The following is a 23,085-nucleotide window of genomic DNA, read 5'->3' on the forward strand; positions in this document are numbered from 1 at the left end:
TGTTTTATTTTCAAAAACCCGTGCCTTCGTGAATCTAGCCAGTTTTCGTGTCTTGTCTAACCATGTAGAATATAATGATCAACACTTCGCATAAAGGTGATGTGTGTAATCCTGCAATCGTAAAACAATTCATCGCAGGCAAGAGAAAAAGAGACAAAAAAAAAAAAAAAAAAAAAAAAAAAAAAAAAAAAAAAACCAACCTCACGCCATGTTCAAATTCATGGCATAGAGAAGTTTATGCTCTTGGTGTCTATGCTCCATGCAATGAGGCCAAAAAAATATAAGTCCTCTCCGTGCAAAACAAAAAAGCTTTCCAACCCCTGTTTGAATGTTTAGAAAAACATATAAAAACAAGGTGACAAATACACGCAGACCCGGGAATAGCAAATATGCTTCAGTGTACAGATACAGCTTTGAGAGAGTGCTTGTTGTACAGTCATGATTGCCCCCCGAAAACCAAAGGTGGCAGCAGAAGGAGTAAGTAGTAGCATCGGCAAAGGCAACAAAATGATTCAATCAAACAAATATGCATCAGTAAACGGCACCAACCCAATCCGAAACACCATTCATCACCTGGAAGGCACCCAGGACCACACCGGCCAGGCCCCACAGGACGGTCTCGATGGAGATGATGGCGAGCCACACGACGCAGGATAGTCAATTCCCGCCCGTGCCCAAGAGCAGGCGCCGGTTCTTCTTAATGACCGAGTAGAGCGACTTTTCGAGCTTCTCCGTCTCGCGCCGCGCCGCCTGCAGCGTCTTCTCGGCCTCCTCGACGCTCATGAGCGGCACATTGGCAAACGCACGCGTAGTCATGGCGGCGGCCGTCATGTGCGGCTGCCCCGCGATGGGCTGTGGCTGGCCATCTGCGGCAACGTCGCCATCAAATGCCGACATGAGCGGTTCGTCTGTCCACGTCGCTCCCGGCCCTGATACCGTTTCTCCAGGCTGTATCCAGGGCGCGATGTTCGACAGCTGGCAGTTTCCGGCGTCCGACTGCTCGTTCGCCTTGCCGCCTGCAGGGCTGTTGACTGCGCCTTGGTTCAGCTTGGGGAGGACAAACTGGTTGATGTAATAAATCGCCTCTTCGCGCTGAATCTTGGCCACAGGGTCACTGGCGTAAGCACTGCCGGCAGGTGGGAAGAAAGATGGCGGGCCATTAGGCACAGCACGCCCTTTGATCAGGCTGAAACCACCGGCAGCCTCGTACCGCGGGTGCATGAAGAACGCGGGAGTACCAGCGCTGTTGGCTAGGCTCTCTTGCAGTCGCAAGAACCGTTCCTCCTCCTCCGGTGACAATCCACGCACACAGTCGCCGTTTGGCGTCAGCATAATGCGGACACCCTCTACAATCTTGTGCACAACCTCACCGCCTAGAAGCTTGACCTGATCTTCGTCGTTGACGACAGATTTCGTGGGAGTCGACATCTCCTTGGCTGTGGTAACGGCATCCAAACGTTCTAGTCTGTGGTGGATACTGTGAGGAGGTTCGAGAAGGCTCTTGATTGCAGTTGTATCAACCAAACCTTGGCTCTCAAGCTCCCTTAACGTCGTAGCTGGGGATGGTGCCTGCTTCTCTGCTGGTTCGTTTACCTCCCGTTCCGGAGCGGGCTCTGATATGGGTTCCTTGGGAGGCTTCTCAGGAGCGTTCGCCTCTACCTTGGAGATCTCTCGGGCATCTTCTCTATCCTTCCCCTTATTCTTGGTACCCTCGCTGTTGGTCTTGACCTGCTTGCCTTTGTCCTTAATGGTAACGGGTTGCTCAACCTCCTTGACGGTAACCTCTTTTGGTGTCGCGTCGGTATCCGTATCATCAACATGCGCTGCAGGTCCCGGCGTTGCTGCACGACTCTCGACAGGCGTAGACGGCCCACTAGCCACGGCCCTTTCCTTTCTCTGCTTTTTCTTGCGACCGAGAATGGGTGCAATCACTGGGACCTCTTCCTCCGGCACCGTCTGCGTAGAGATCATTTCAGCTGCGTCTTTCTTTGTCGCCTGCTTGCGTTGTTTGCGCTGCTGGCTCTTGGTAGTAGAGCGCACCGCTGCGGATCCAATTCTTGAGGAACCAGCTGGGGGTGGAGAATTAGGTCGTGAGGTTGTGATAGAGCCAGAGATCACCGAGGCACTATCTGAAGGAAACTCGCTGTGGGGTGTACCTGGACGGTGAGAAGACAGAACAGATGAGCGACCCGAAGTCCCAGCAGCACCAGCAGCAGCAGCAGCGATTGCTGTTGCAGCATTAATTGGAGGTGGGACTTCAGTCCTTGGGGTGGGCGTGGACACGACCCGAAGTGTCTTTGGTCCAGTGCGTGCAGCGGGCGCACTGAAAGATGTTGCAGATGATGGAGTTGGAAGAGCTGGGTAGTCCGCCGACTTCTCGGTAGCAGATGAAGAATCGGCGCCCCTTGTCTGTGCCGCACGAGTAGCGGCAGCAATGTTCAAGATGCCAGGAGTAGGCTTCTTGTCCATAGTCTTTTGAGTCGCAGGCAACGCTGTAGCTAAAGCTGGGGATGCCACTTTTGGTGTCTCCACAGCTCCAGCCTTCTTACTTTTCGTTGCCGTGGATGTTTTGGGCGCCGCTGCCTTGGACACCGATTGTACTGCAGGAGCAGCAGGTTGAGCAGCAGAAGCCGGCTTCGGGGCATTCAAGGCAGGGAAATCTTCGTCATGCAGGACAATCTTGCCCTTGGATGTGTTGGAAGATTGTGCGGCAATATCCTTAGTGAGGCCGCTCTCGACGGCCGAGGCTCTGATACTTTTCTTGGCTTCATCGGTTGCCTTTTTGGGGGATATCGACGGTGCCGGAGCTAGAGGCGAGGGCGTTGATATTGGCATAGCGGGCTTCAGCTGAGCTGGAGAAGACTGTGCTGTTATGGAGGGAGGACCGAATCCAGGAGGAACTGAAGGTGTTCCAGAACGGCCTATGACCCCGGTAAGGTTGCCAGGAGGAGGTACAATCTCAGCAGGCTCGTCCGACACCAGGGCATCGATGTTAGTAGCGACATGCTCGTCCAATTCGAGATCGTCATCTATTTGAAGACACTTGTATTAGCATTTCAAGTCGTTTTAAAGTTTCAGAATGAGCACTCGAGTTGTCCGTCCCCACGAACGCCGGTTAGCTGGAATCAGTCGAGGAAGAGAGCGGCCGGCAGCTTAGTTATATACATTGTTTGCTTAGGACATTTTTTTTTTTTTTCCAAGGGAGCACTTAGGCACGGCGGTCACACGTAAGCCACAACCTCCTCCATCGTCTTCCCGAGGGCATTAATGCAGTCCGAGTAACATGGAGTAAATGTCTGCCATTGTTGAAGAAGACCAAGTTATATTTCTCTTGTCGGACAGAACCAAGGCCGCTCGACGTGATGCCGAAAGGAACTGGGTCGAAGAGTTAACGTACATTTAAAACCCTCAAGGAAGACGATGATGGCTTGCTTGCTTGCTTGCCTGGCGGCTATCCGGGCCGATAAGGTGCTGTTCCCAAGCCAACCCAGCTGGGAGGTGTGGTCCCGCCTTGTGATCCTCAAACCCGCGTCATAAGTGAGAAACGATGCCCAAATAATAACGAGGTGGTCCGTTGTGGAATCCGCATTCCGCCCAGTCTTCTTCACCCTCTCATCCCTCAGCCCGCGAAGCAAACTAACGCCTGGCAAACCAATGCCCCTTAAACCTGGGGGTGGACTTTGCGATGCTCGCTCAAATGAAAGTAAAGAAACCATCGTGTGCGCCCATAGTGCTCGCCTGCCTGATTGATAGGTAGAGACAAAACAAACCATGCAAAGACAAAAAAAATGGAGTTCCCAGCCACCACCGACAACAGAAAACGCCGCAAACAACTGGCAAGAAGAAAATCAAAAAGAAAAACTTGGGTAACATGCGAGTATACAATCCGAAACAATGTGTTATAGCGTTGCTGCGGCTTTTGCGATGCTGTCGTTGCTCGCCTCTCTTCCTCGACTACCATCCCCTGTTGTAACCCTGGCCGTAGGGCATGGGATTGTACCCACCTTGCGACTGACCCCCGAACATTCCCTGTCCGACGTTGACATTGGTCTGGTGCTGCATTCGCGCTTGCAGGATACTCGGGTCCGCAAGATCTACTAGGACACCTCCCCCAGAGGAGGAAGTGTTAGCATGCCTGTGCTTCTTCCCCTTCTTCTTCTGCTTCGTTCCAAAGTCTTGGAGGTTCCCGGCTTGGTTTCCGTAGAACGACGCCAAGAGGCCAGGAGCAGGAGCCAGGGTAGACGACGCAGAGGGGGGAGGCAACTGATTAGGAAATGAATGGAGGTACTCACGCTTTCCAGCGTCGTGACCTGCGGCACTCTGTCCACCACGGCCGCGCATAATCGACTGGAGAAGATCGTTGTTTGATTCCTTGGATACACCCACGCTTCCAAACGCAGACGAACCGCCAAATGCGTGCCCCTGCGCACCAAAGAGGTTCGGAGGTGTGCCGGTCGACTTGAGGCCCGGCGGCGGGCCAGAAATAGAAGTGGCGTAATACTGACTAGCAGGTTGTGAGTGGAAGGATGAAGACGAAGGCATCATCGATGATTGCTGAGCCATCGCTCTGGGGTTTGCAGCCAGTTTGACCGATGTCGAGGCGCCAGCTCCGTTGTCGTTTGCAAAACTGTACCTGGAGCCTTGGCGGTTGTGGGCCTGGCCCTGCCCCTGCCCCTGCCCTTGGAAAAGTGATGTCTGGGCTGCCCCAATACCAGGAGGAAGGTGGTCGGCGAACGCGGCCTGCGGACGCGAGAAGAGTTGCTGCTGTTGTTGAGGAGTCATCGAACGACCACCTAGAGACCCTGCGGTTGATGATGGCATATAGTTCGAGCCGATAACGGGTCCAAAGATGCCCTCCGAGTTGTTTGTTCTCTGGATGGGCGGTTGAGTTCCAGGTCTGTGTTGGTCAAAGGCGCTATCAAGGCCAATATCACGGTCTTCAGGTTCTCCACCAAGGGCATGGCTACCACCCTGTTCAGGCTCCCCCTCTGAGAGGTCTTGGTTATCAAGGGCTTCTGCCACACCACTGACTCGCGTCTCGTCTTCATCACCCAGCGCTCTTCTCTTCTCACCACCCCGAGAGTCGAACAGAGGCGGATATTCTGTAAGTGAGAAAGGCTCGATGAGACGGAGCTGTGTCGAGCCACCCCCAATAGCCTTGATGTATTCGATAGTGGCATCGTCGAATCGTCTGGGTCTCGACTCGTCGGTGGCCTGAGAAGAGGTTCTCGAGGGGCTTTGTGCTGGTTCCGTCGGCGGCTGAGCTTGGGCAGTGTCCGAATCCCCCTGAGATGACTCCTCAACAGCCTCTTGCGGGGCCTCTACGGTCGCCGGCAGAGACATAGACACTGCGGGGCTGGAAGCCGCCCCGCTAGTAGCATGACTTCCACGCCTGCTACGAACCTGAGGGTTGCGAGCCCAGTTGGCCGAGGAAGGCAGAGCGGACGAATCCCCATTGTCAGAGCCCTCCTTGCTTCCGGCGCGGGCCATAGCCTGAGATGACGGCTGGGCCTGGCTGCTGGGCGCAGGAGTTTGCGTCTGTTGTCTGGACGACGTTCGCGACGATGAGCCAGCAGCGTTTGAAAGGGGCCGCTGCGTATGAATGCTGTTCATCGACGACAAGTCCTGCCGTGTGTAACTATCATCCTCGTCAGCCTGCTCGTGTAGGAACATACACTGTCGGTTAGAGCATTGTTCATGTCTCAGCCAAGCCGAACAATACTTGGTAGTGCCCAGTTGTGCTTTTAGTACTCTGTCTCCGTTTTGCGAACCGTTGACGGCGGCGATACAACGCTGAGCATCTTCCTTCCTCTCAAAGGTAACGTAGATGCCCAAGGATTGGTTTTGACCATCAGAGCTCCGGCGGTTGCTGATCGAGATTTTCTGAATGTTTCCGTATTGACCAAAAAACTCAGGTTTGCGCAGTGTCTTCAGAAGCTCGTCTTCGCTGCCAGTGGGCGTCAAACCTGTCACATAAACAAGGTTCTTCTGCACGACCCTTACGCCGACAAGGTTTTTGCGGTTCTCTTTCTCGGCCTCGCGTTTTTGAACCTCTTTCTGGCGCTGCTCGGCAGCTCGTTTCTTCTGATTCTTTTGTATATTTGCGCGGAACTCGGCAACTCTGCATGGGTGAGGCGTAGGTCAGCAAACGCCCGTACTCGTGGGCAGCCATATTCTCGGAAATGGCAGCCGCTCGTCCACATCAAAATTTGAGGCAAGATGCCCGGGAGTGGAAGGGCAGCCACAACTTACTCCTCCGTAGTAACAACTTTCCACTGAATGGTCTTTTCGTCATAGGGTCTACGACATGCCGGACAAAGACCATTCATGTTGGTCTTGATGTTGTTAAAACAGAACTGGCATATTTGATAGCCACAAGGGCATGGCCGAAAGTTTCTATCGGAAAGGTCCAGTTGCTCGATGCAAAGAGGGCTGGTTGCTGTCAGTAAAAGAACACGGCATTATAGGTGTCGTATCCAAGCGCCCATGCTGATAGTTGCCGAATCCTCATGGTTATATGATGCCCAATCTATAGCCACTGAGCCACTAATGAGTTGTCAAAGCTTACCAGGTGTCATCCTCCTCATCAATGAAAGTATCTTGCGGGGCCATGATTAGATGTGATTGACTGCCAAAGAAGTCTTCGAAGTGGTGAAATGGGTGCGGTTGTTCTCGGAAAGATGTGGTCGACTTGTTCAAAAAGTCGGGAATGAGCCGAAACGCGACGGGGATCAGTCAGTATGGGATGAGGCGGATGGCGATTAGCGAACAAAAAATTACAATCTGCTGGATTAAATGCTGCAGATGAATGGTTTTATGTAAAGACGAAGAAGGAAACAGGTACAAACAGGCCGCTTTCTTATGAAGTTTGCCCGGAATGAAAAACCGTAACCTCGACTGGGAGATGGTTGTGTACTGGGTATTTCGTGTTCTGTGTTAATGCGTCGCTCGTTCTCGAGAGGGATGAGAGCCGAAGAAGGTTTGAATGAACAAGAGCCTGTCTCACTGGATGGAGCACACAGAGCAGAGCCTTCCCGGCGCGACTCGGGCTAAGGCTAACCTAGGTGGGACTGGGCGTCACTTCATGGCACGTGGCTTGTCACAGTTGGAGGTTGGCTGGAAAATCATCTTGCAACTCTGCTACCTACCCTGGACTTTCTCAAAACACTGCGGAACAAGCACGACCCCAGCCAGCAAGCCCAGCCAGCCAGTTGCGGCCTCAGGCCCAATTGAGCTCAGATCCTACCTGAACCTATCGCACGCTGCCCATTTCAATTCCTCAATGCAGGCATAAGCTTTTGGCGGCACGTAATTTGTCGATGTCGGCCGGTTCCAAATCCTCCCCTCTGTGACGACACCAGACGACAACAAATCTCCAGGAACCAATTGCTCGTCCACCACCGCCAATTCCGCCATGGCCACCAATGTGTGCAGGAGCAGAGCGTTGGCCTCAGCTTTGAGGCCCGTCAAGCCTGCTACTGTTCGCCCGCGGACCGAAGCTGCAGTGCGGCTCTTCTCGGCCTCTGCTGCCCGCGACGTTGTCGTCCCCAAGGATGCACCAAACGTCAGGCAAGCTCCCCGGGCACCTCTGGGCAAGATCGAGGTCCCGATAGTCAACCCTGCCGACAAATACGCGTCCAAGGCCGAGAACCTTCATCGCTACGGCCAATGGCTGATGTCATGCCTGCCCAAATACATCCAGCAGTTTTCGCTGTGGAAGGATGAGCTCACCATATACATCTGCCCGTCCGGTGTCATTCCCGTGTTTAACTTCCTCAAGTGTAAGAGAGTTGATTCTGTGTTCAGGACATGCTAGTGTTTGATGTGTGTTTGTACATATGTTTCTCGTCTTCTAGCTCGCTAACATAACCCCCAATTCGCAGACAACACTTCTGCCGAGTTTACAACAGTCAGTGACATCACCGCCGTTGACTTCCCGACTCGGGACCAACGCTTCGAGATAGTCTACAATCTTCTCTCTGTGCGACACAACGCTCGCATCCGAGTCAAGACATATGCGGACGAAGCCTCTCCTGTGCCTTCCATCTGCGGTATCTACGATGGTGCCAACTGGTACGAGCGTGAGGTTTACGACATGTTTGGCGTCTTCTTTGTTGGCCACCCCGACCTGCGCCGCATTATGACCGACTACGGCTTCGAAGGCCATCCGCTGCGCAAGGACTTCCCTCTTACCGGTTATACCGAGGTTCGCTACGACGAGGAGAAGAAGCGTATCGTCACGGAGCCTCTGGAGCTCACCCAGGCTTTCCGCAACTTCGAGGGTGGTTCGAGCGCGTGGGAGCAGGTTGGGCCGGGCAACGACAGAAAACCCGAGTCTTTCAAGTTGCCTACTCCCAAACCAGAGGAGCCCAAGGAGGAGCCTAAGAAGTAAAAGACGTGGCTGACGCCGTGTATATAATATTGTCTTCCATTAGCAACTGTTGTCTTGGAATCGGGAATCCTAAAAATCTGCTTAGAGTTTTGGTCGTTAGTCTCGATTTCTAATTCTGACTTTGGCGATAGGCTTCTTACGTGATACTATTTCTGCTGCCGGCCTAGCTGACTGTATTAATATCTATATCCTCTGACTAGCCATATTTCCAACTTGGACGTTGAAGGAATAAGTTTTGCTAGACCACATGGTATCCGATCTTTTTACAGGCTCAATAGTTTTGGAGGTGACTTCTAGATCATCATCAGATCGAAAGATTTTCGGGCCGTCACAGTCGGATTTCCGATATCATCCCAAGTTTTTCCCAGCGGCGATATTTAGGCTGACTGCACGACACGCCCAGTGTGCGTCCTTTCTCCTGAATGGTGAGCAAATGTCGTAGCGTTATACTCTGTGCTGACCTTCTGATGAGGGCGAGAAAGGAAGAAAAGTCGGCTATTATGTCACAGGATATGTACTCTCACGATCTGTGCGGGCATGCAGCACGCGTCCACAGTGAGAAACGGCGGGTCCGTGGTGAGCTTTGCTCTATATAGCTTACGATGGAAGAGCCAAACTCCCCAAATCTGTGTCCGACCATCGAAATTCTGGCGTTTGCTCCTTGGGCCGCATACTTACATATAGTCCTCCACCCTCCCGAGTGTAGGCAATATATATCTCTGACAAAGTTTCCTTTTTACATCCCATTACATCGGTTGTCTTGGTTCCACCGTACTATACTCATGATCCTACCCGAGTCCGGTCAAAGCGTTACCAGATAGTCTAGCCCTCATACTATTCTCATTATACGTATCAGATCGATCGAGGAACAAAAAAAAACCTACCAAAACCAAAATCATAAAACATGTACAAAGTCGGAAACGTCGCAGAAAACCTCGGCCGAGACTCGTCGGATATCCCGGCCTCTCTGATCAAGACTCTACAGTCCCGCCATCAAAGCCTGAGGGACCCGTTTCTCCTCCAGTGTGACGACACGGCTTTCAACGACATGATCCGCCAAATGGCTTTTGAGGAGCTAGAGAGGCCTTCGAGCAGCGGGGACGAATGCGAAAAGGCTAGCGATCTGGACATGGTCAAGTCGTCGGGCGCATATGCCATGGCACGGGATGATTCGACCATCGCCTCCCGCGACAGCACGTTCTTCTCCAAAGAGGCCATTCTGAGCGCCAACAAGCGGATGCTATGTGCCAAGAAGCGCTGCATGAGTGTCTTCAAGCATGTCCTGGCCAGGTTGTGTAATGGAGGCTGAAAAGAGAAATGCGACACCATGAAGTCCATGAAGTCTACAGACTATCAGACGAGGAGGTGAAGGCCCCTGCGATGGAATGGCCCGCAGTTCCAAGGACCAACTTGCGGCAAGGCAGATACTCCCAAGAGTAAAACAGACTTGGCGAGTCCTCCTAGTAGTCACGAACCGACGGAGCTATAGACTAGTTCTCGAGGCCGTTTACCGCACGGCCCCTACTCCATTGTCGCCACGGTGTTTCTCAACGGTCAGAACCACTGGGACTGGTGCACATGGTCTGAGTTGCATCCTTTGTGCTACACAAGGTAGTATCATTCAGCACCTTTTACAGGTTCATCCTCACTTGGGGCTCCCGACGCCAACTTTGGGAGCGCGCGAGAGGAGCCGCAAAACACCCTGGACCCGATGCGCTCACAGTAGCCGAACAGCTTCGTGGTGCTTCACAAAGCCTCCCAGGATCCGGGCACATTGGTTGTCACTTTTGCCTTTGGCGGGAAAAAAAAAAGGCTCCTGCTTCCGTTGGTGTCATGGAGGGATGGTACGGTGTGAAGACTAAGGGATGACTTTACCTATGGACATGTTAGGCAACCCTTTCATTTTCATGCCTTGCACTCTGTGAAGACTGCAGTAAAGAGCGTGAGCTTGGACACGAATTAAATCTGAAGGGTGGTCAAAAATAGTACAGAATTAGGAAATCATATTATCTGAGCCATACTGCCACAGTATTGAAACGCAATTTATTAGAACATGTGATTGGCTTGGGTTGCGGATGCTTCAAAGAGTTGAAAGGGTGTGTGTAATGTGAATGGGATTCTGATGCTGACCGGGCAAGTATTCAGGAGAATCTTTAATCCATTTATTTGGCGAAAGTCGAAGGTACTAGCTAAGCTGGGAGTGAAGCACAAACGCTGATTTGCCAATATCGCAATTTATGGGTCAGCAGTGGAACTGGCTCGCTACACTTCAGGGCGTGTAGCGCTCGGCAGGCGCCAAAGGGCCAATTCTTGAACCCCCACAGCCAACTCCACGTCCCGCAGCAAGTCCCGATGGGATGAAAAGAGATGGGCGTACGTAGTATGATGGAGTTACCCGGGCTCTTTATGGGGTCGTCATGGCCCAGAGAGGCTTCAATTGTTCTTGTTCTCATCCTGTGACCAACAGGATAACTCGAACTCGAACTCGAACTGGATGGAATGTCTATGTTTGCCAGTCAATTGAGAAGAGCAATTCCTAAAGCAACACGACCAAAATTGAAAATGCCTCTCCACCATTTAATGATCGGGACCTGGACCCCTCCAGGTGCCATTTTTACGGTTCAGTTTGACGATGAGAAGCTCGAGCTTAAGTTGGTCAAGAGGACTGAGATCCCCAAGGACGAGCCCATATCATGGATGGCCTTTGACGTGAGTCTTTTGTTTTCTTCTGATGTCCATGAAAGCTTATCTATGTGCCTGCTAGTTTGTTAACATCGAAATCTGCATCTATGGTTTTACAATCGGCCCGTGACAGCATGCAAGGAAAAACATCTATGGCTCGGCCATGAAGAAATGGTCTAGTTTTGCTGTCAAGAGTCCCACTGAGATTGTCCACGAGGCATCTCATCCCATGGGCGGCGATCGTACGTTTGTTTATCTATTTCAAGTCTACCAAGGTATCTATCTATCTCTTCTCCATCATCCTACTAACCAACACCGCAAACAAAAAACAAAAACAAAAAACAGCCAAGGCTGCATCCCCCGACACAAACACTCGCGCCATCTTCCTTCTGCCAGCCACCAAGCCCCCATATGCAGTCTACTGCAACCCCTTCTACAAGCCACACGCTGGCTACGGCAACATCTTTAACGTCTCGGACACGGGGGCCCTCGCCACCAACGTCCAGGACTACCCGTACCAGCCCGACAGCGGCATCCACGGCATGGTTTTTGACCCACCGACCGAGACTTACCTCTACTCGGCCGACCTGTCGGCGAACCGCCTCTGGGTCCACCGCCGGCACCTGCCCGGCCGGGACCCCGCCCAGGTTGAGCTTGTCGGGTCCATCGAGGCTCCGGACCCGGGCGACCACCCGCGCTGGGTGGCCATGCACCAGACCGGAAAGTACCTGTATGCCCTCATGGAGGCGGGCAACCGCATCTGCGAGTACGTCATCGACCCGCAGACGCACATGCCCGTGTACACGCACCACTCGTACCCGCTCGTGCCTCCCGGCATGCCCAAGAAGGACCGCGAGACGGGCAAGGGCCTGTACCGGTCCGACGTGTGCGCCGTGTCGTCCTCGGGCCGCTACCTCTTTGCCAGTGCAAGGTCCAACAGCTTTGACCTGACGGGCTACATCGCCGCGTTCCGCCTGCGTGACGATGGGTCCATCGAGGAGCAGCTCTGCCTCAACCCTACCCCGACCAGCGGCGGTCACAGCAACGCCGTGAGCCCCTGCCCTTGGAGCGATGAGTGGGTCGCTATGACGGATGACGAGCAGGGCTGGATCGAGATGTTCAGATGGGAGGGTGAGTTCCTGGCCAGGGTTGCGAGGCTGAGGATCCCCGAGCCCGGCTTCGGCATGAATGCTATATGGTATGACTGAGAGTGAGGGCATATACGATGGTTAGGAAGCAGCCATGCAGGTTGAGTCTCTCAGCCCTCTTTCTTGAAAATTGCACCATGTTCGGCTCACGTTTCTCCTTTGCCCCCCGATTGGCCACAGTGAAAAAGGTGTACCCCGGAAAGATATCCGAGGTTATCCATCCAACCAAGACATTGTAGATCAAAAACACGTGGGAGCATTGATGAAAATGGCACCCAATTCCTCATTAGATAACGCAACTTCCACTAAAACTATATGTGAACATCATCTTTAGATTCCTCAGTTCGTTCCGCAGGAATGCTTGGCTCACCCCCTGGCCGCCCCCCCAAATCCAGCCTAGAACAATAAAACACATTACTGTCTCCACCACCCATCGGCCTGTCGGCTCGGCTTAGGCCGCATTTCCACATACCAAGCTCAAAAAAAAAAAAAAAACCAAAACCAAAAAACCAATCTAACCCGTCAGGAGGACATCCCGGTCCTACATCTCACCTTTAATCTCCCACGAGGTCGCAGTGAAGCTGACATCGCCACAAAAATGCATGAAATCTATGACCAAAAATCGATATTTTCCGGGGTAACCCGCCCCATTCTATCCCGTATGATGGTTCCATTTCCCCCCCTTGCTTAGGCAGCACTATAGGACCTTCTCCGGGATTCATGGACACAATGCTCCTCATGAGGACATGTAAAATATTTATACAGCAGACAGCCCTTGACACCATCGTCGGCCGCCTCATCATGATGTTTCGAGACCCAGCCATCCAAGGAAGCTCTGTCCTCTGCCTGTCGGTGACCTACAGAAAACCTTTTGAGTTCCTCAACAGGTATATCTGCCGTTAATCCAAGGTCAAAAATGGTCTCATCGCCCAGTCTTTTCCTCTACTTCGCTGCAGGGGCTCTTGCCCTCATAGTCCCGCGGAGCCAAGATGGGCTAGGCGTCTCACTCGTCCCGACGAGATCTCTTTTCTCGCGACAGTCAGCCGACCTGCGATGTGGCAGCCAGAGTCCCGGGGGCTCAACCATATGTCCCCTGAACGTCTGCTGCTCAGTGGCTGGCTATTGTGGTGTGAGTGTTCCCTGTCTTGAGGCATGAGCCTCCTCTCTCTTCTCCATATTTTGATCAACTCTGAACTAATGTCACGATTTTTCCCTTTTGGCCATAGACATCCGAGGCCTACTGTCTCCCAGCAAACGGGTGTCAGGCCGGCTTTGGATCCTGCCAGGTCCGCACGGCGCCGACGTGCTCGGCCGCAGCCAAGTCCTCCAACGGCCGCTCTATCGGCTACTACCAAGCCGTTGCCGCCAGCCGCACCTGCGATCGCGTCCTGCCGTCCCAGATCAACACGGCCGGCTACACCCATTTGTACTTCTCCTTTGTCCTCATTGACCGCACGAGCTTTGCCATCACGCCGGCCGACGCCGCCGACGAGGCGCTCTACTCGCAGTTCACTGCCCTCAAGTCCAAGGGCGTGCAGACGTGGGTGGCCATCGGCGGGGGTGAGTTCAACACATTCAACCCGGACGACCCGGAGAGGTACAAGATATGGTGAGTTGCTATCACTTGTGATTTGTCGAGAGACTGCAGCAAGCAATGATGTTTTGATGTCCTGACTCCCGATGTGGCTTATTCTTCTAGGAGTCGCATGGCTGCCAGCTCAACTTCCCGTGCCCAGTTCATCCGTTCACTACTGAGCTTCATGGCGAAGTACGGCTTCCAGGGTGCGGACCTTGACTGGGAATGGCCAACTGATCCGAACAGGGGCGGCTCTTCCGCCGACACGGCCAACTATGTCAGCCTTGTCCGTGAGCTGCGTGCCGCTTTTGGCACACAGTATGGCCTGAGCATGGCGATACCAGCGGACTGGGGCTCGATGCTTTATTTCGACATGCAAGCAATGCATCCCTATCTTGATACAATCGGCTTGATGTCTTATGGTCAGCAGCTTCGCCCCTATTCTCAAGCAACGTACACGTCAACGTCCCTGCTTTCTCGAACTAACGGGCCTCCTTGAACGTCTTAGATCTCCGATCATTTGAACACTCTACAGATGACCTGATTCGTGCCCAGACAGACATTCGTGACATCACCGAGTTCATCAAGCCGCTTTGGTATTCCTCCGTGCCCGCCGCCAAGATCAACCTGGGCCTTGCCTCGTACGGTCGCGGGTACACGCTCACCAGCTCTTCGTGCGCCTCGCTTGACGTCAACTGCCGCTTCAACGGCCCGAGCGACGGCGGGGACTGCCAGCGCAGCCCCGGGGTCCTGTCTCTCAACGAGATCAACCGCATCGCCGCGGCTCGCGGCCTGACCCCTAGGTACGACAACAATGCCATGGTCAAGCAGCTGAGCTGGGACAATCAGTGGGTCGGTTACGACGACGCGCAGACCTGGGCAGCCAAGAAGACCTGGGCCGACAGCTTGTGCATCGGCGGAACAATGGTGTGGGCCACCGACTTCACAACGAGCCCGGGACCTCTCGGTGCCGCTGCGAACCCGGTGACGACGGACGGCAGGTGCGGCAGTGCATTTGGCAATGCCATTTGTGGAAACTGGCCCGACGGCAACTGTTGCTCAGTTGCTGGGTGGTGTGGTAGCTCGTCCGCTCACTGCGGAAACGGCTGCCAGTCTGGAAACTGTGATGCTACTGGCGGAGGAAACGTGACCACGGACGGAAGATGTGGCAAGGACTTTGGAAACACCGTGTGCGGTAGTTGGCCTGACGGCGGGTGCTGCTCAAGCGCAGGATGGTGTGGCCGTACAACAGCTCATTGTGGCACCGGCTGTCAATCTGGCTGCTCGTAGGTGTGCTAGGAAACAGTCATAGGTGAACCTTTGCGAGTTGTGAATCTGCTCGGGATTTGATGCAGTCAAAAACTCATGGTGAAAAAATAAACAACTGTCCAATTCTAAAAAAGAAGAAAAAGCCGCTTAGACAGCCCAGGGTATTTACAACGAAATGACGCTCGGATACATGATAAGCAGTAGGTCTAGATTGCGAAAGAAGCGGGTGATGTGATGTACGCTTCGTCAAGTGTCTCTAGAGCGTTCTGGAAATGCCCGGGGATCGGACTCAGGTTGTGGTTTTTTTTTCTTGACTTGGTTTATATGAGGACCAAAAGTTCTTTTGGATCCTTTTGTTGAAATGCACCTTAACGCTCCCTCCACTTAGGGGTTACGATATGGGCCCTCGATTTTCAGGTCTTTGATACCATCCGGCATCAAGCGAAGCCACTCTGCCCAACTCTCCAGGTGAACAGCATCGTCGCTGAGTCCTATTGTTAGACTCAGCTGCGGCCCGCTCGGGTCAGGCTCAACACACATTGGCAACCCTCTGCGGACTGGCGCGAGAAGAACAGAGGGCAATCTAGTGTTGGCCGCGATCTGTATGTGTAAGGGAGATGGAGCGCTGGTCACTACCTGCTTCTCCGGGGTGCGGTCGCGACACATGCGGGGATAGGTCGAAAGCAGTTTCGCATGGAGCTCGGCTGCTGTAAAGGGGCTGAGAAACTTCTGGCCTGCCCGTCTTCGTAATTGTTCCGTCAGTTCTCGTGTAAAAGATGTTCGATCCAGATACGCCGAGTGTTCTTCCGATGCCGATGCCGCAACGACTTCGAGAACCCCTTGCTGCCGTACCAACTTGGAGGAAGGGTAGTACGCAGCGTCCATCAAAATTAAGGTATCGGAATTTGCCTCCTCGAGTATTTGTTGAATCCCACTCCACCTGATCGTCGAAGCTTCTCGTTGATTTCGCGTGCTGGCAATATTTAATAACCCATGTTAGTAAAGAACCGGGGTCTAAGCAAAAACAACAAGCAACAATAACAAAAAAAAAGAGAAGAAAAAAACGACTTACTGGGCCAGCACCATCTCCCGGTTGGCGTCCAAATAGCTTTGACCGACATAGTAAATAATCTTTAACACGTCTCGTTGGTCGCGATTATCAACGAAAGACGTTACTGTTTGCGATAGCCACCTCCATGAGCTCTTTCCACTCTCGGATACTGATGGAATAGCCCTTATTTCGCTGACGTATTGATAGTGTTTTTCTAAGACATCCGAGAGCTCATTGACGGCGGGGCCAACGTCTTGATCACTTTCATCTTCCCAGTAGAGGAGCAGTGCTTGGACGGCGTTGTACCGACTGCGATAAGGGTTCGACGAAATTTTGGATGCCATTGCTTGCAATTCGGACTGGATTGACTCGGCCGTCGGATGGAATAGAGAGGAGTGCGATGCTTGCGCAGCTTGCACCACTTGAGATGCCTGGGCTGCGATTCTCTCTATGCGTGGTCCTGTCGGTAGCGGGGTCCTGATGCGAGAATCACCGTGCGAGAGCCTCCTCACAGGATCGAGTGACGATGACATACTGTCAACGTCCATATGGTCCGGGATATCTTGTGGCGCTGGTGCTTTTGCATGGTTGATTGCCTCAAAACCAGAGTGCTTTGGGGGGCTACTCGGACGGGCACTTAACGGCGCAAGCTCCTGAGTTGGACTCCCAGAACGATACTTGCGAAAAGCATCTTCCCAGGTCATGTTGTGATGGTTCGGATGACACTATACGGTTCAGTAGCATTGGAGTGAGCAAGGCATCCAACATCAAATCACCATCTCAAAAATTATGAAAGAGCAGTACTAACGGCGACCCTTCTACGCCGACACGATTCACACGCCCCAACGCGACGGATGAGTGCAGCCTTTTCCCTCTGCTCCGCAGATAAGGGGCCGGTTCGGCGCCTGGATGCGCCGCGGCGGCTGCCCGAGTCGGATCCATCTCTCAGTGCGAAAGATGGTAACGTTGTGGCTGTCGGAGAAGATTCGATACTATACACATTTGAATCGTTTGACTGGATAGTGGAGCTGTTGGAGTGGGTTGCCGAGGTGCTCGTTGATGAAGCCGTGTTCCTACTCGTAGGCGAAGAGATGTGTGCTAGATGGGAGACGTTGTTATCGTTGCCGGGGTCTGTTCCTAACGACTGATTGGTTCCGGTAGTGGCGACAGAGTTCGGGCTGTTAACATCAGAATGCTGTCGACTTGAGGGACGACAGTAGTTATCTGTGTTCGAGGATGCCTTGGGCAATCTTGGTTGTTCGGAATTCATTGCTCGAAACTAACCCGCATGGAAGCGTCCCGTCGGCATTGTCAAGGAATAAGTGTTTTATCCCCCCAGATAAACGCCCCTCGGGCCAAGATCTTGTTATTGTCCACTGGTCAGCCGAGCAGATAGGTGGACTTGAGCTGAATGCAGCCCACCGCGATACCACTTTCTCCAGACCGCTTTGCAGTCAGTCCGCCTTTGAAAGACCTAACCAGAACCAGTACAATATAAGCAAAGGAGGCGGGGCGGTGGACTTTTTATGAGGGGGAAGGGGTAAAAAGGAAAAAAAAAAGAAGAAAAAAAGCGATGAATAAAAGGAAGGGGTCAAAGTCACAACAAGGGGGTCGATATAACAATAAAAGAGTATAAGTCAGGCAGTAAAGACAGAATTAGAATTGTATGTTAGTGATTTCCAATGTGCAGGGGGGATTTGGGCCCGTGTGAACGGTACTGGGTCCAGCGCTGTGTGGTGTTAGGGCGGCCGAGGGGTTTGAGGGGCAACGAGCGACCAGTGACGACAGTGGATGTTGGAGAAAGATTGAGTAAAGAGCCTCTTTGAATATTGCGCGTGAGTGGGACCTTTGGTGTAGTTATCCCAAGCCCAAGACGGCGGCTAGGGCAAGCAGATCCAGCCAGGAGGATCCGGGGGGTTCGAGATGCAGGGACGTCGAATCGCGCGGTTGCACAGAAGATCAACCCTGCCCGACAAGAGTGTGACAATCAAATTGTATGGCAGTGTGGTCCTCGGCTGTGGGCAAACTGCTACCCAGCAAGGGAGCCTAGCCAAGAAACCGCCAGCCAAACACCCGCCGCCTCATGCAGGACCAGACAAAGAGATACTGGCAAGGTCCAGATCAATGCCCGCATCAACTGACTGGGACGGATGAAAAGAGGTCAAGTCACTGGACAATCTTGACAAAGCTGGTCGTATCCTATGAATACCTAGGTAGGTAAGGTAGCTAATAGAGGTAGCTAAGGTAAGGTGGTATTCTTTGTTCCCGCCTTTCTTATGTCGATTTGGTTGCTGGATTGCTCTGGACTTTTTCTCAGTGGTCTAGGTATATCTTGAGTAAATAGGGTAGGCAGGTAGGTAGGTAGGCTCGTAACGAGGCACATGGACCTTGAAGGCCGACAGAATGACTTGATGGAATATGGTTGGTCCAAAAGCAATGGGTAGTTAACCCACTCGCAGCCGGGCACTGCAAGATATGCGGAGAATCGAGTGGGATGCAACCGCCAGCCACTTTTTTTCTTTTTCTTTTTTTTCTTTTTGTTTATTTCCGGGGGTCTTTTTTTTCTCCCTATGAATCTTTTTTGGGATAGTTCTATTGCATTATCTTCGGCTCTAAAAGAAAGAAAGAAAGAAAGAAAAAATGAAGCAAGTCGTAATAGCGGTGTTGCTGGGCCGGACCGGGCGTTGGCGTCGGTTGATTCCGTCAAGCAGGGCAAGACAAAGTTGTGATTGGAGAGGCACAGTTGCTTGGTTTGTCGCTAAAAACTAATAGGCCGTTCACCTCAAAGGGTCGGAGATACCTACCGAGTAGGTGAGGTCTGTGAATGCAAATGATAAGCAAAAAGGGGCGCCGGTGCGGATAGGCGGGCAGATGAAATGCGATCAAGATGCATGTCCGCTGACGATCTGTCTCTCTACCTCCCTCCATTTCCTTTTACTTTCATTTTCCCGCCTATTTCCCCCTCTCCCAGTAGGTATGTTTTTTAGTCTTCCTCGAGTACGTACCTGTTCAAGGTACCTATGTAACCTACCTACCTACCAACCTAGCCTACCAACCCAACCCAGGTACACAAGGAAGCCATGGATACTCGGAGTAGCGGACCTGGAATGACTGACAAGGGAGAGAGGAGGTGTCCACTTGCAACCGCAAAAGACGGGACAACACCGGTCGATGTACAGGGCATGCAACGCGCACAGTTGTGGAGAGTGAAACCGAGGCTGCGTAGTGGACGAGCACGGGCAGCAAGCAAGAAGCAAAATGCAGCCAGTCATGACTGGTGGGATCCCAGATAGGAAAGTGGGAAAAAGAGGGTTCCACGCGGATGCGCAGCAATCTTTCTCATTTTGGGTGCACGCCAGGAAGGAACGATTTCATCGCATGCGTGTGTAAACCCAAGCCTGCCAAGCATGGCCTCAATCGTCGCCCCATGATCCCCACCTGCCGACTTTTAGGACCAGCACAGTAGGTAGGTACATGCATAGACTACCTTGCTTATTGCACAAAGATAGGTAAGTACCTCACTCTAAGCTTCCCGCCGTTGAATGCACCTCCCATCTTAGCTTTGCGTCTGCAAGCAGTGAACCGACGTCTCCTCGACCACCAACCCCGGCGCGGCTATTCCGATAGCTGCCTCTGGTGCGAGCCTGGTAAAGTCAGGATGTAGGTAACAAAAGATACCTTAGGTACCCATGAAATGGAGCCTTTCCTATCTTAGGTTAGGTATGCAATCTATGAAGATTCAGATTTCCCCGTGCTGCCAGACTGTTCTCTTTTGCCTTTTCCCCGACTTTGACGTGTCTTGAAAAACCACTTTGCCGACCTAACCCTTAGTTATCGGTACTTCGGCCATTTCGCGGGCTAGCCGTCTTGTGTCCATAGACACACACACACACACACACACACACACACAAGAAGAAATCCGGAAGCGGCTAAAAAGGTAGGGTCACTCAAGTAAGTGGTGGACCTTTTGGACACCGTCGCCCCGCTAAGTTGGTGACCGAAAATGGTATGGACGGCAACACAAAAAAAAAAAAAGTGTACAGTACTGAAGCACAGTCAATTGGGGGCGCTCTTCGGGGGCTTCGCCGGGACTCTTCATCCCATGTCCATCAGCCGCTCCCGATTTGATGGAGCCGACTTCTGTCGAGGATAACCTAGCTCGTGGAGACACACCGCATCCCCCCACCACCCATGCACCTATCCACTCTCCAAATTTGATTCGAAAGAGGGAAAAAACACAGAAAGGAAGAGAAGAAACATCAAAAATGGGGGCCGTTACTGATTGGGTTGATTGCCAGGAGGTGCTTGGTCCCAGACCAACAATGCATTGACCGCCAGCTTCAACCACCCTACAGAGTACATTTTGCACAAAGTCAATCGGGGTTCCTGGGTATGCCAGCAAGCTTTAACGACCAATCGAAGGTTAAGATTCCTTCCATTTCTCCCGCTCGTCGTCTGGCGTCAGCCTCGTCTTTCCATTTGATTGCATCCCATCCATGCCCCCGAATCCGATTCATCCAACCTATTTTACCTCACCATCTCATACGGCTCGCTCTTTCCGAGGTTCCTAAAACTTCCATGACAGTTAGAATTATTCTCGATTCCTGTCGGAATGATCCGAGAAGCTAGCCACCACCTACTTGGCCTGGCCAGCGGTCAGCCGATGGGTGACGCGGTGCGATGCGATTTAGAGTTGCATGCGGGCTTTCAAAGACCTAACCCAGCCGGAGTTCATCCAGGCGACTGGAGGTGATCAAATCCCACGGCAAATTTAACCCCGACCCTCCCTTGTTGCCCTGCCCTGGCCACTACGCTTGCTTGCATAAGGAAACATACCTAGACAAACGGTGGGGACGGGACAACATGGCGGGCGGGAGGTCGGGGGTTAAAGCGGGCACTACCAACGCCCGCCACCGGGCGACTCAAGCATTCAATTTCAGGATGGATGGAGAGGCTCTATCCAGTGTTTCAATCTATGATTTTGGATTTTGAGAGTCTGGTCTCTTAACCTTTAGTACGCACCACTAGAGAGTCAGCCCATCATTTGTGCAACCATAACAAAATTGGTACAGTAACGACAAGATGGAAAACACAGCAGAGGCTTATACCCAACAGGCATCATAAACATACCTGGTCCTGGACAGTTGGTTTTTTTTTTGTTTTTTTTTCTCTCTCTCTCTCTCTCTCTCTCTCTCTCTCTCTCTCTCTCGTCCTCGACTGAACTAAGAGATTCGAGCCGACCCGGCGACACAGTCAAAACCCAACGAATCCCGCCAGGGTTCTCCACCGTGGGCTAGGTATCCCTCCCGTTGCACGACATACTATATACATTACCTTTGCAGCCAAACAACGGGCTTGCTGGTACTGCATGTACATACCTTGGTCGACTTCAACCCAAGTGTAGAAGTCTACTTTATTGTGCGTTGATCGGACCTCAGCTAGGCAATAATGGAAGGTATCAATGAATTAACTCTTATTACTATTGTAGATTCTTCAGATCCACTACACTATTCCATATCATATTGCAAGCCCCTCCCTGCTTTTCGTTGCATCCTTCAGCTCCGGCTTTTTTTTTTTTTTTTGCCCATCCGAAGCTTCACCCTCGCTCGGCACCCATGCCACTTTACCGCGCAAGTCAAGTGAGGCCCAATTTTCACCAGTGGCTGGGAAGTGACTTGCGCCATCAAATTCCCTCAATCGTTTTTTTTTTTTTTTTTTTTTTTCTGCCTCTTTTCTCTTTGATCCCCTTGAGCCAGCTGTAGCGATACTGATACCCCACTTCTTCGCAAACCCCAATCTCGGCAGACTTTGACGCGCGCTGTTTTTTTGACGCCGCTCCACATCCTATCAAACCTGGCCCTTCCTTTTCATATGTAACCATACAAGTCTTTAATTGGCAGCAAACAAAGCTTCTCCCACTTCTTCCACCTTAACTCGAAATTGGCTCGCCCATAGTAATGCTGATGAGGCCTGGAGACGCGCCAACTAGGCCGTGTGTGCTAGTTCAAAGCCTGCGATCGCCTCGTGCTTTATCACATCTCCAATGAGCAGGGGATCGATGCATGATTGAGAGCATGGGAAAGAGGGGTTCGATTTTTTAATTGTTTTTTAATTATTTTATTTTTATTTTTTTTCGTCTCTCTCTCTTTTTTTTCCTCATTCCCTCCCGCATTTGGGAATGACCCCTGCAGCTAAGCTTGGCAAGGTACCTTATGGGGCCTTTTCCGCTTGACTTAGGTGCCTTTTCCGTCTGGCTCACAGAGGCATAATACCACCTCGTTTAGGGAGACATTGACAGCAAACATCACGTCTTGCATAAGGTTGGAGTGGGGGTGGCATTTTACTACACAGAGAACAAATGGTGCAACCTTTTTCTTTTCTGATTTGGCGCACCACGAAGCAGCGACATAACGGCCTCATCCCTAGAATCTCGTGCCACCTGACCCGGAGGGGTTCCCCAACGTGTCGTTGCGTTTCTTCTTTATGCCTAGGCTAGAAGCTTACCTAGCAGAGCCGGAGTACTCCGTATGAGGTGCTACGCTCTGACGAGGAAAGATCTGTTTTTGGGGGCGGTCGGACATGAATCGCAGCCTTTTCGATTCAAGAAGTTTTATGCCTGACGATCAGAGGAGGCTATGCTATGTTATGCCCAAAGCTAGCTAATGGTTGGTTTACTACGAAGTATCTACTTTGGAACGGCGACCAAATTATCCCTCTTTCCCTGGCGCCAAACGGTGCATCACAAGGCTACTGGCATCCTCCTTGTCGACGCAACTTCTAGAAAAATTCTAACGACTCGTGCGAGTGGTCAACATGTTTGTATTCTTCCAACGTTATCCTAGCAAATCTGCTATTGCACCTGTCTCAGACGCGAACGAGTACGTCAGCTGTCTTTTACAAAATATGTTTCCCTCCATGGGGTAATTTTTTCAAATTGTCGATAAGGGCTCCGGCGGATCCCATAGGC

General features: G+C 52.1%; 6 protein-coding genes across 6 annotated transcripts; 4 read left to right on the plus strand and 2 right to left on the minus strand.

Moving 5' to 3' along the window:
- Positions 1-657: 657 nt before the first annotated feature.
- Positions 658-6,996, minus strand: PgNI_04264 (uncharacterized protein; the record flags this gene model as incomplete). Its single annotated transcript, XM_031124314.1, has 5 exons — positions 6,849-6,996; positions 6,569-6,690; positions 6,253-6,432; positions 4,005-6,121; positions 658-3,029 (listed from the first exon to the last, which is right to left on the minus strand). The coding sequence occupies exons 2-5, from the start codon at positions 6,610-6,612 to the stop codon at positions 658-660; spliced, it is 4,713 nt and encodes a 1,570-aa protein (XP_030983535.1). The 5' UTR covers positions 6,613-6,690; positions 6,849-6,996.
- Positions 6,997-7,306: 310 nt separating this feature from the next.
- On the plus strand, positions 7,307-8,610 carry PgNI_04265 (uncharacterized protein). Its single transcript, XM_031124315.1, has 2 exons — positions 7,307-7,781; positions 7,884-8,610. The coding sequence occupies exons 1-2, from the start codon at positions 7,415-7,417 to the stop codon at positions 8,390-8,392; spliced, it is 876 nt and encodes a 291-aa protein (XP_030984750.1). The 5' UTR covers positions 7,307-7,414; the 3' UTR covers positions 8,393-8,610.
- Positions 8,611-9,296: 686 nt separating this feature from the next.
- Positions 9,297-9,701, plus strand: PgNI_04266 (uncharacterized protein; the record flags this gene model as incomplete). Its single annotated transcript, XM_031124316.1, has 1 exon — positions 9,297-9,701. One exon carries the CDS (start codon positions 9,297-9,299, stop codon positions 9,699-9,701), a length of 405 nt encoding a protein of 134 aa, XP_030984748.1.
- Positions 9,702-10,732: 1,031 nt separating this feature from the next.
- PgNI_04267 (uncharacterized protein) lies at positions 10,733-12,379 on the plus strand. The gene is made up of 3 exons (XM_031124317.1): positions 10,733-11,101; positions 11,208-11,316; positions 11,420-12,379. The coding sequence occupies exons 1-3, from the start codon at positions 10,892-10,894 to the stop codon at positions 12,280-12,282; spliced, it is 1,182 nt and encodes a 393-aa protein (XP_030984742.1). The 5' UTR covers positions 10,733-10,891; the 3' UTR covers positions 12,283-12,379.
- A 759-nt stretch (positions 12,380-13,138) lies between these two features.
- Positions 13,139-15,088, plus strand: PgNI_04268 (uncharacterized protein; the record flags this gene model as incomplete). The annotated part of the gene is made up of 4 exons (XM_031124318.1): positions 13,139-13,351; positions 13,449-13,831; positions 13,922-14,220; positions 14,307-15,088. The coding sequence occupies 4 exons, from the start codon at positions 13,139-13,141 to the stop codon at positions 15,086-15,088; spliced, it is 1,677 nt and encodes a 558-aa protein (XP_030983543.1).
- Positions 15,089-15,451: 363 nt separating this feature from the next.
- Positions 15,452-17,388, minus strand: PgNI_04269 (uncharacterized protein; the record flags this gene model as incomplete). Its single annotated transcript, XM_031124319.1, has 3 exons — positions 15,452-16,040; positions 16,140-16,843; positions 16,927-17,388. 3 exons carry the CDS (start codon positions 17,386-17,388, stop codon positions 15,452-15,454), a joined length of 1,755 nt encoding a protein of 584 aa, XP_030983542.1.
- Between the last annotated feature and the right edge of the window lie 5,697 nt (positions 17,389-23,085).

Source organism: Pyricularia grisea, assembly GCF_004355905.1.
Source record: "Pyricularia grisea strain NI907 chromosome Unknown Pyricularia_grisea_NI907_Scaffold_2, whole genome shotgun sequence".
NCBI classification, from domain to species: Eukaryota; Fungi; Ascomycota; class Sordariomycetes; order Magnaporthales; family Pyriculariaceae; genus Pyricularia; species Pyricularia grisea.